The 12,466-nt window shown below is 35.4% G+C and overlaps 1 protein-coding gene across 1 annotated transcript in view; it reads left to right on the top strand.

Annotated features, from left to right (window-relative positions):
• Window positions 1-2,290: 2,290 nt before the first annotated feature.
• Window positions 2,291-12,466, top strand: part of LOC129256951 (telomere repeats-binding bouquet formation protein 1-like) — a 31,525-nt gene continuing 21,349 nt past the window's right edge. Inside the window, exons 1-5 of the mRNA XM_054895178.2 lie at window positions 2,291-2,350; window positions 3,977-4,117; window positions 6,891-7,019; window positions 10,883-11,014; window positions 11,546-11,606. Coding sequence (XP_054751153.2) covers window positions 4,003-4,117; window positions 6,891-7,019; window positions 10,883-11,014; window positions 11,546-11,606 — 437 coding nt within the window. The 5' untranslated portion in view covers window positions 2,291-2,350; window positions 3,977-4,002. The remainder of the gene's footprint in view (window positions 2,351-3,976; window positions 4,118-6,890; window positions 7,020-10,882; window positions 11,015-11,545; window positions 11,607-12,466) is intronic.

The raw sequence follows: 12,466 nt of genomic DNA, 5'->3' as shown, positions 1-12,466 counted from the left end.
TATCATGCCAGAAAGGTTTATGATGTGCGCCCGCCGAGTATGTGGTCGGTTGTGAATCAACGTGTTTTGCAGTAAAACTTACTGGTGATGAATGTAAGTGATTAGTTACTGTTACTGTGATTAAATCTTGTCTTGAATCTTTGTTAGAAGTGTGATTATGTTTCAGAAGTTGAGAAATGAGAAGCTTGGCTATAATTTGGGGAATGGGGAGAAACCCGACATGAAAATTAAAATATTCCAGGTACGATCCCATTTGAAGGTGTAGTGAGTGTAATATGTGACCAAATATATATTGGACGATTCACTCCAGATACGTCCAGACAGGACACCACATGCGTGAGCTGAATGATGTAGGCCTGTCTGGTTTTAGACTTTTAGTAATAGTAGACTCGCACTTACACTCGCCTCGGTCAAATTCATTGCATCTTATTTCATTCGATCGGAACTAAAAAAATAAACACACATACTCTCGCAACCATTAAATGGGATCGTAACTAGGCCCGACTTGTATAACTCAAATAATAGTCATTTACTAATAGCTTACACAGTCATACGATCTACATTTGTAGCCGTAGCCTCACGCTAACTCAATAGTCAAATCCGATTGCAAAACAGATTCAACCCAAAATATTCAGCTTCTCGTAATTTTCAGAAATATTTTAATAAGCACACGCTGACTCTCGCCGTCATCGGATAGGTTCAAAACTCAAATATAACTGAAAATCTTAAATATAACTCAAATAAGTGCAAACGGTTATTATTTTTATATTTCAGGGTAAAATTTCGGATACCCGTCCGCCGTCCGGTTTTCAGTGTCGGGTATCCGAATATTGAAATATCCGTTTCAAGTCAGGCCTAGTTTTAGGGTACGTTTTTTTCCCCAAGCGTTTTCCTCCGGGGTCATATTCTGGTGACAACTTGTTTAGGGGCCAAAATGTGTAAATAAAGCCTGCGAGAAACTTGTTTAGGGCGTTATTTTGCACACGGAAAAAAGACTTGTTTAGGTGTTTTTTGGAAATAATTTGGTCATGCATGTATACAGCAATACATTTGACTGCCCCCCCCCCCCCTGGCTAAAGATGCATGTATTCTTGATTACAATGATGTAAGAAAGAATTTGTGGGATTTTTTCTTCATATAGATCTAGGATGGGGGGTCAGGTGTCCGGACACATGACGCTCATCAAGTTCTATCGATGCGCTATCAATCGTCGACGGCTCTAATCACGGTTAACCTCGCGCACGGGTACCTTGAGAACTAGTTGACGATCACCCACAATACACTCAACATTTGATCGAAGGAGCGGACGAGATTGAAATTCGGCAAATCATCAAATCAGGCCCATATTTCCGTCAGAAAATATATCAATTGTTAATGCAAAACTATAGCGTTTCATGAAAGGACTTGTCAGAAGTTTTATCCAACAAGTCCCATTTTATCCGACAGTTACCATAGGAACAATGCCTCTCAGCCAATTAAAATCAAGGAAAGTTGTCAGATCTGACAACTTGTCGCATGAAAATGTTGATGAAACACTCCATGATCTATATGATATTTTAAGTATTTTCTGTCATTTTAGAGATAAATAAGGTGAACGTTTGATTATTTCGCCTTGTTTTTGCAATCTTGTTCTATGTATTGCTCTGTGAAATTGTAAATGCAGACAGAAGCCTTACGGTACAAAATCGTTTTCGTACGCAGTAATATGCACGTCCGGAATCATGACAGTGTCCTGTAATACAGTACGTGACTATACACAGACGGCTCGCAATTGTGCAGCTGCCATTAGGGGGTTTACAATGCAAAATCCCCCCGACGGGGCTCATCAAATTTTGTCTTCGTTTCATGAATATATATAAAAAGAACTGGACCAAAATAAATATTCCGTTTTGGCCTGAAATGCACCAAAACAGGAAAAAATAAACTTAAAAGGATACCCCAGCTTCTGAGCATGGGCCAACTCTCACTGTGAATGACCATGAGAAGTTTGAAGCGTTAATTTTTGTTAAATCATTTTCAAGAGTTTTTACGAATGAATTGGTAGGAGATGCTCTTATTACACCTGACCGCATGGTCATCTCGATGTTTGATACCATGGAGATTAGTGAGGATATGGTTCTAAAACGTTGCTTCGGTTGAACCGTTAGATATTTCCAAGTCTCCAGGCCTGGATGATTTCCATACATATCTTCTTAAATCACTAGCTTCTTCCTTAGCCAAGCCTTTAAGCATTATTTACAACACATCAGTTAGAACGAGTGTTCTTCCCCAAGTATAGGCCCACATTTCAGCTGTTTTTAAGAGAGGTGACAAAGCTTTGCCTAATAAATATCGGCCTGCATATATACTGGTAAGTCTAACTTGTATTCTGTGTAAAGTACTTGAGTCTTTACTCTGAGATGGGATTATTGACCACTTGAAGTGCAATAATTTGTTTAGTCCTTAACAGTATGTCTTGGTTGCTGGGAGGTCCACTTCTCTTCAATTTCTTACTATGTTGGACAAGATTACTGAGGTGTCTGACTCAAATGGTAAGGTAGATGTAATTTATATGGACTTTATGAAAGCTTTTTGAACAGGTTCCAGTCAGTGATGTGTACTTTTTGCAGATGATACTAAGATTCTTAGTGAGATTACTTGCAATCATGATTTTTCTCAGTTACAAGACAGTGTTCATGTTTTACAGTCTTGGTCTGATAAGTGTCTTTTGAACTTCCATCCTGAGAAATGTAAAGTTTTGACTGTTGGTCCTGGGTGTCAAGTTGCCCTCCCAGGTCATGTCATTTAAAGAAAGGTAACATTGTATATAATCTAGAGCATGTTGATTCGATGAAGGACCTGGGCATAGATATACATGTAGATGGCGGACTTTCATTTGATGCTCACATGCAGAAAATTGTTTCAAAAGCTAACAGGCTAGCAGATTTGGTAAGGAGGTTATTTGTCTTTGGACGAAGATATGTTTAAGAGACTTTTTAAGGCTTTTGTTCTGCGTCATCTAGAGTATGGTCATGCTGGGGGCATAATGCAGAATTTTAATTTGATTACAAGGTTCCTCCCCCTTACCGCGCCAATTCTTCAGATGTCACTGTAGGCCTATATCACCAGGAGCTGGACATCGAGGAACAGAAGATCCTGCATCCAGGACTGAACCTTATGTAACCTTATGAATGTTTTCTCTGTGAACAGGGTGAATTAATGAGTAGGCTAATCGAAAAGGGAGTAGTAGCGCACCTCTTTCTGCATAGATGATGTAGTTACTTAATGAGTAGGCTAATCGAAAAGGGAGTAGTAGCGCACCTCTTTCTGCATAGATGATGTAGTTACTTAAGCGTCATGCATGTGCGTAGCATCGGCATTATGGGTGACTTCGGTCTATTGATGGAGGGGTATGCCACGGAGCTAGACAAAGTTTCAGCGGAGCATATCCCTGACAGAAATAGACTGATTTTTCAGTCTACTGAATGAGGCACTAGACCATCTACTTGTCTTAGACCAAAAGCATTGGTCTCTTGTTACCAGTATATTGGTTGTTCCGCAGAACTCTGTTGGCTCCACTCACCAATTACACAAGTGTATGAGGAGAAAAAAAAAGTATTAAAAAACTCCTCAAAACAGATGGCTGCCAGCTGTCTATATCTAACTAGGCCCAACTTAGATCTAGGTCGCAGGCCTAGAACTACGTTTCAGTGGTGTAATGGGTGATTTAAACTATGGTGTTGTAGCAACTGGGGGTGCTTGGGAACTGAAATTAAACATGACATGGGGGTCATCGTGAACTGACGCCTGAAATGAGGGGCTAAGGAATGAGGGATGATAAAGGGTGAAATAATTTGTTTGAGAACTGCTGGCATGTATGCCCCCCTTTTTGAACTATTGGGTTTCTCCTCCTGGTAGTTCTACACAGAAAATAAAAGGATCTCAGATACATGTGTAATTCATTAGAAGTTCACTAGTATTTTGTTGTTACCTGCAGATGTGAATACAGGCTTGCTCAACATTATGGATTTGAAAACTGATATAGATTGTCTAATAGAGTGTTTGCGGTATCATCCTGATGATGCAAGAAAGGCACGTGATACTGTTCTCACTATTGCTTCACTTTGTTCTGGCTCAGGTAGGTCTTTATGTAAACCCAATCACAACTAGTCTTTGCAGTAAATTTAGTTATGAAGTTATTCATTTCAGTGTGAATTCAAATGTTGACAATGTAATCCAATAACACAAATTTATCTAGAAATGGATGCAGGCTGCAACATAGTGATGTAATGCACCTATCATCAGGGTTGATTAAATGTCATCATACTATTTTCCCGGGGGGGCCACTTCCATTGACGAGTGGATACCATGCGCGACCACGGGGTCTCGAAAAGCACCCTAAACACGTATTTTCCATGTTCTGAAAATGCACCCCTTAACAAGTATTGGCGTCTGAAACCCTACCCTTAACAAGTATTGGAAACAAAACTATACTCTTGGCAAGTATTCCCTGAAATGAATCCCTAAACAAGTAAATTTTATTGTTGTGTCACGGGTCCGTCGGTCGTCGGTTTTACCTAATTTACACACCATTTGGTTTAGTAAGGTCCCACCTTCCTCACCTCGCGCAAATCGGGACTCTAAACACGTAGTGTTGGGGCAAAAAGCCAGAAAAAGGACATCCTTTATACAACATTTTAATTTTGTTTTATCATCCCCGCAAATGTGACCCTAAACACGTAGCTTTCCTAGCGAAAAAGATACCCTTTTTTCATTATTTTTGTGTTTTTGACACCCTTATCACGTTACGTACGTAACGTGCCCTATCTTGAAAAAGACATCCTTTTTACGTGTTTTCTTGGTCGCGCATGGTATCCACTCGTCAATGTAAGTGGCCCCCCAGGACTATTTTGTGTTTTATAGTCTTTGCAGTATTACACTGTTAATGGTGGTTATGAAATTGTGATAGAAATCAGTGAATTTTGTTATGTTCACATGATTGAAATCATTCAAAGTCAAATCATGTATAAATATTCGAAATGATCCTGCTACTACTTCTTCATTTGTCAATTGGGAAATGTTGTAAAATTTGCCTTATTAAAGGAGATTGAACCCCTTAAAAACCAATGCATTTGTGTGAAGAAAAAAAAATAGATGAGAAAAAGATATTATTATGATCTTTGAATGTTGATAGCATCGCTAATGCTATGGGGTTCTTCCCATTGGAAATCCAATCAATGTCACTCATGAACAACTTTCCTATTACTTTTGTACAAACAATCTCTTCTATTATTGTCTATTCTATCTAGTCTACTTTAAACCCTAACTATCATGGGTGGGGGGAGGTACCTTTTCTGCCACCCCTTGACATTTTTCGTGATATTTCCACTGCACGATTTTTTTTTCTCGCCTGCATAGCAGAGCGAGACTATAGGTGCTGTTTTTCCGATGGCAGCAGCGGTGGCGTCAACATAAAATCTTAACCTAAGATTAAGTTTTTGAAATGACATAACTTATATGGACCTAGTTCATGAAACTTAGACATAAGCGTAATCAAGTATTACTAAACATTCTGCTTTGGTTTCAGGTCACATGACCAAGGTCAAAGGTCATTAAGGGTCAATGAACTTGGACCGTGTTGGAGGAATCAATATTGAAATTTTAATCTAAGGTTAAGTTTTTGAAATGTCATCATATCTTAGGAACTATATAGACCTAATTCATGAAACTTACACATAAGGGTAATGAAGTATTACTAAATATCCTGCTTGAGTTTCAGGTCACATGACTAAGGTCGAAGGTCATGTACATGTAGGGTCAATGAACTTTTGCATGTTAGGGGTATTTGTTGAATTTCTATCATAACTTAAATTTTTATGGAGCTAGTTCTTAAAAAATAGACATAAGAGTAATCAAGTATCATTGAACATCCTGTGCGAGTTTCAGGTCACATGACTAAGGTCAAAGGTCATTTAGGGTCAATGAATTTTGGACATGCAGGTATTTGTTGAATTGGCATCATAAATTGGAATGTTTATGGATCTAGTTCATGAAAACATAGACATAAGGGTAATCAAGTATAAATGATTGTTTTGCACACATCTTAGATCACATGATGATGGTCAAAGGTCACTTTGGGTCAATGGACATAGTTTTTTATTATATGAATGTTTTCTTTTGTGAATAATAATTCAATAGCTGTTTTCAAAGTCAGCACTGCTGCTATTTCGAATCGTGTAATGCAGGCGAGACTGCCAGGCCAGAGGCGTTCCACTTGTTTACTTTCAAGTCTCGCAACTTTTGAGGCCAAATTTGTGATGTCTGGGCATGTGATTGCAAAATTACGCTACATTATGTGAGTGCATGTCAAACCAAAATAGCTCAAAAAGTATATATCGTGTACCATGTCAATACAAAATATATTTTTAAAAAAATACATAAGCTCCCACCCCTGGAAGTTTAGCTTGCAAAATAGCCGAGGTAAGTTAGAGATAATTTGGCTATTATTTGGGAGGACAAATGTGAACTATCATTAGAATGTGCAAAATGGTTGTTTTTTCATTATTATTGCTGTTTTTTTTTGTTGGGGGGGGGGGGGGTTCAATCAAAGTAAAAAGGGAATGTAGTTGTGCTTTTTGCATTACACATATAGTTAGATCATCGATGGAGAGTTTCATCAGCATTAGCATTTTCAACATGATAGGCCTACGTGTATTGTTAGTAAAAAAAAATTCACACTTTCATGGAACTTATTATTTGACTCTTTTTTTTTTTTTACAAAAGCTAATTTGTTCCCAAGGTTTTATTCTTCTTCAACTTGTGTTGAATGGTTATGTTTGATTTCTGTAACTCAAATTTACCTCTCTACAGTAGTATTAATAAGATTATGCTTTTTATCATCTTCTAACCAGATGAAGCACAGAATCTCTTGAGAACTTCTGGAGGCTTAAGTTTTCTTGTTAACGTCCTGAGCACAGCCCAAGATGAAAGTTTGTGTATGGCTACTCTGTATGCTTTGGGGTGTGCTACAGAGAGGAATGGTAAGATTTAGTTTTATTCATCCAAATCACACATATTGTATATCTGCAATACTTCAACTTTAATATCACTAACAGATATAATTTATTACAGTCCAACCTCTCTTATCCGGCCTCCCCTTATCCGGACACACACTTGCCGAGATTGTTTTTATTTTTTTTCCAATTCAATCTAAGTGGGGAAATGTGATTTCAATCTAAACTCAATCCTACAAAAACTCACTTTGATTATATATATTTTCCAACATAGTCTACCTACAACACATTATTTTTCATGAAAATGTCTCACCCAAATCACTAAAAGAACTTAGGATAATTTCCCAGTAATTCAGGGCGCAGCGAAAACATTTCATCACAATCTCATTTTATTTCCCAAGGAAAAACAACACATGTCTCGCTAGCTAGCGCTTTAATACAGACAGCGCCATCTATCATGTTTGAGCCTACAGTCGAACAATGGCTGACATTGCAAAGCTGCGATACTTGCCGCGATGATCTAATTGTAAAACTTAGTTTCATCGAGTCATTCTCTTTCTTTCGAAAACAACAAAGATAATATCAAAACATTGTGGAACACAGTCAATGAAATGTTAGGTAAAAAAATGCATGATTGATCTTAATAATGTTGATTTCCTTCTAAACGGGCATAAAACGCAAGATTCTTCCGAAATTGGTAATGCATTCAATTCTTTTTTCACCAATGTTGGCCCTAACCTTTCATCTAAAATAGTAACTAATGCAAACGACTTTACAAAATATTTAGACAACCATACTGAACATTCCTTATTTTTAAATCCCACTAATATTTTTTGAAATAGTTCAATCATTTAAACCTACTAAATCTAGTGGTCATTATGGTATCAGTGTACATTTACTTAAACAAATAATTCATTTTGTGGCTTGCACTTTCACATATATTCAATTTATCTCTCACAAATGGAATTTTCCCGGATCAACTTAAAATTGCAAAAATAATTCCCATATACAAAAAAGAAGACCCTTCCCAAATCGCCAACTACCGCCCTATTTCATTATTACCAAGCATATCTAAAATACTTGAAAAAATAATTTACAAACGACTATATTCTTTTTTGGACACAAATAAATGATTAATTCCTAATCAATACGGTTTCAGGTCAAATCATTCAACTGACTATGCAATTTTACAACTATACGACAAAATAACAGATTCACTTAAAAAAAAAGAGCACACTGTCGGGGTTTTCATGGATCTAACAAAAGTATTTGATATTATCGATCATCATATACTATTGAATAAATTAAAAACATATGGAATCAGAGGGATTGTTTTATCATGGTTTAAAGATTATCTATACAATAGATATCAATACGTTAATTTCAACTCTAAATCTTCTGAAGTTTGTAATGTAAAGTGTGGAGTACCACAGGGTTCTATCTTAGGCCCTTTGTTATTTTTAATTTATATGAATGATATAATCAATGCTTCACCCTTACTTATGTTCTTTTCGCAGATGATACCAATGTATTTTTTTCACACAGTAACTTAGACACGCTTGTAGCAGTACTCAATAACGAATTAAATAAATTGTCCATGTGGTTTAAATCAAATAAACTCTCCTTAAACATTAACAAAACAAATTTCATGTACATTAAACACATCAATTCTAAGCACATATTTTGTGGCTCCATTAATATTGATAACATCCATCTTGCTGAAAAACAAGAAACAAAATTCTTAGGCGTATTAATTGACTCTAATTTAACTTGGAATAGCCACATTCGTTATATTAGCACACTTGTTGCCAGAGGTATTGGCATACTATTCAAACTGAAATATTGTCTTTCCAAAAGATCACTATTTATGCTTTACAATTCTTTTATTTTGTCACATATATCATATTGCAACATATTGTGGGGTAATTGCAACAAAACGAAAATAGACTCAATTCTACGCCTCCAAAAGAAAGCACTCCGCATTTGCCCCCACTCGCAATTTTCAGCACATACTGATCCTATTTTTCGGAACCTGAAAACATTAAAAATTCATGACATTCATACTTTCCAAACTGCCATTTTCATGTACAAGTTCTCAACTAAATCTATACCTACACCCTTTCAAGATATTTTTGTTTACAACAGCAACATTCATTCATATCCTACACGCCACTCATCCAACATCCACCTCACAAACCCGATAACAATATTAGCACATAAAACGATCAGACATCACGGCCCAGACATCTGGAATGATTTGCCCAATGATAGTAAACTCACTTCATCTATCTTTTCTTTTAAAGCTTCATTGAAAAAATATCTTTTATCGAAGTATTCTTAAATATCACACCTGCACGTTCACCCACTTGCACACACACGCACACTTCATTTCTTCATTTTTCTTCTTTCTCCTTTTCTGATGATTTGTGACGTAAGATTTTCTTCCAGACCTAGACCTATAGAATAATTGGTTGCCATGTAGCCCCTTTCCCCCTTTGGCTGCTACTACTCAAGCATTTATTTTGCTTATGTAGTTTGCCACTGCATTTGTTTTTCACTAATTTGTCTTATCCTTAAATTGTATTCATGTCTAAATTTTGTTATGACACTACTATAAATTTGTCACATTACAATGTACTTTCATGTCATACTACGATTATGTTTATGTATTTTAAATTTATTTTGACTTGACAATAAATGCAGAAACTCCTGCAAAAAAAAAAAAAAAGGTTATTTCAGATAAAATTACTTGGATGAGAATTGATGTATTGTTCATCACTCTAATTTTTTTATCAAATTAGATATTTGATATTACAACAAATAATATGAAACGAATAACAAGTTTCTTATTCATTATCAAAGGTAATATAAGGTTTAATGTTAAATTGATTTTTTTTCCCTTCGTGATTTTTTTTTCTTTGTTTTCAATGTCACCACTGCGGCACTACTGCTTTACTGAATCATGTAATGCATCAAGTAAGACTGCCAGAGCCATTCCACTTGTTTGTTTTTTTCTATAAAAAAATTTAATTGAAAAAAAAAGTTCGATATTTTGATGTCACAGAATCAACACTGCTGCAATATTGAATTGAGTAAGGCAGGCAAGACTAGCTGCCAGATGCATTCCACTGTTGAAATTATAATCTATGAATAGTAATTACTTAGAAATTGGATACAATGTTTAACAGATGGTTATCAGAAATTAGATGAATATGATTTCAAGTCACTGGTAAACGTTAAAGGTAATTTTAGATCAATTAACTTGGAAAAGAATTTATATTTTGTTCATGAGTAAAAAATAATGTAATCAAATTTATATAATACTTGTAAGAGATAATTTTATATAAAGTCAAAGGTCATTGTTGGCAACAAACCAATACGATTTTGTTATAATCTGTTTTTTTATTTTCTTTTTAAATCTTTACTATATAAGTCAGGTCAGCACTTCTGCTGTATTGAATCATATAATACAGGAATGGCATTTGTACTTTATACTCTGAATGAATATCAATCAGGAATTAGGAACTGGCTTTACATTTTTAAGACATTAAGGTATTTAAAATGTATAACAAAATTATTTTGATAGTATTACCATAATCCTGCTAAAATTCAGAAGGTGCTTCAAATTAAATTTGACATTTTCCTTATTGTCTGTTTGAAGTGCATACTATGATCTTTGTGCTCTTGATGCACAAACAAAATGGAAGATACTAGTTCTGAAATAGGAGTTTGGCAAGTTTGATGCACTGGTATATTTGGAAGTTCACTATTATCTTAATATTTGAAGCTGTCCCTCATGGATTTAAAATATTGAATATGTTTTTAATCCACTTGGGATTTCCAATAATGATTTAATTCAAATGAATAATTAATTTTTGCCTCTTTTCCAGTTTTTTCACAGAGTAGGCTTTGTACAGACGCCATGTTCCGGTTTCTCTATTCTCAGCTGACCAATGAACAGTTCGGTGTGCAGATGAAACGAACTACTACCTTTCTTATCATGTGCCTTGTTACCAACAATCGTAAGGCCATATTGTTAGATTTTATGATTTAGTATTAAATCTAATGTGCTGATAGTACTATACTGACAATTACTCTTAAAACATGTTTTTTTAATTCAAAGGCACAACTCGTTTTACTGAATTTTTACTGAAGTTTTTACTGAATATATAAAATATGAAAAAAAAATCACTTTTTTCTTCATACAATGTAAAACATGGTTTGAGTTCTTCATGAACAAGTGCAAATACCGTAAATGTAACTCGTGATTCAATCATGAGCCACAAAAGAAATTAATGTTTTATGTCATTTACTTACACTCTGTTGCAGGAGGGATAAATGTTTTGGGGTCAGCAATCTGTCCCATTTTTAATCTTGTATGAATTAAGAACCATTTGACAGATCAACTTCAATTTATATTATCATCATTATTGTTATTGTTATAAAGCAAGATGATAACATATGCAAGTTTGGGTTCAAACATCAATGACCTGGAAGATCAGAATGAATTTAGCAGTTTAATATGTTGTTATAATACATTTTCATATGAATAGGTAAGGGACAAACACTGGTTAGAAAAACTCGGTGCTTGGATTCCATGCTTCAGTTGTTCAGGTAAAGTTATCTGGAGGTAAAAATTCTCAGTCATATGTAGCACAACATGTGACAGATATCAAAATGTACTGTGCGGATCATGCAAGAGCTATCCAAGATTTAAAAAAAAAAGAATTGTCAGAGAAGTTTTAGTGTGGTTTATTTTTCTTTGTGATTTGACTGTGTATCCCCCTGTGCTCCCCCTTTGCATGTGAATAAATATGTTTCATCAGGGGGTCTTAGAGACGGACAGAGCAACATTAGAGCGGCTTCTTGGGAAAATTGAGTGTTTAAAGAATAGCAACCAAGATTTTAAAAAGGGGGAATCAAGTGGCTGGTAGCACATTATGCATGAATGCCACTCCACTGGACCCTCGCAATTCCATAAATATTGCAACATTTGATATATTTTCTCAAAAAAAGCAAATTACTTTTCTTTTACTCTTACTGTCTAATCGATGAAGTATATGTAGAAACAAATTTGTTGTACTTTAATAATGGATGTAGATATTGCCCACTTCATTAGGTCAAAAGTCATTTGAGGTTGAAAGTCATTTATACTTTCATTGTCTTGCCTGCGCATGGCAGGCACAATGGGCACTGCTTTTCCTTCTGCGGTGGTCATTGGCAGTGTCATCAATACCAAACCCAGGATTTATACCTTTATTTCATGGAACATGGACATGATGGTAATCAAGTATCACTGATCATCTGACCTGATTTTCAGGTTACATGATCAAGGTCAAAGAAAATTTATGGTCAATGAACTTTGACCTTGTTGTGGAATTTAATATTTAAAGTATAAGTCACTTTTCCATAAAACCTGCATATATTGGTTATAGAGTATTGACAAATAGATGAATGTAATTTCAGATTTCTAG

Source organism: Lytechinus pictus, chromosome 3 (assembly GCF_037042905.1).
Source record: "Lytechinus pictus isolate F3 Inbred chromosome 3, Lp3.0, whole genome shotgun sequence".
Lineage (NCBI taxonomy): Eukaryota > Metazoa > Echinodermata > Echinoidea > Temnopleuroida > Toxopneustidae > Lytechinus > Lytechinus pictus.
The sequence above is the reverse complement of the archived record's forward strand: the minus strand, read 5'-3'. Positions and strand labels throughout refer to the sequence as shown.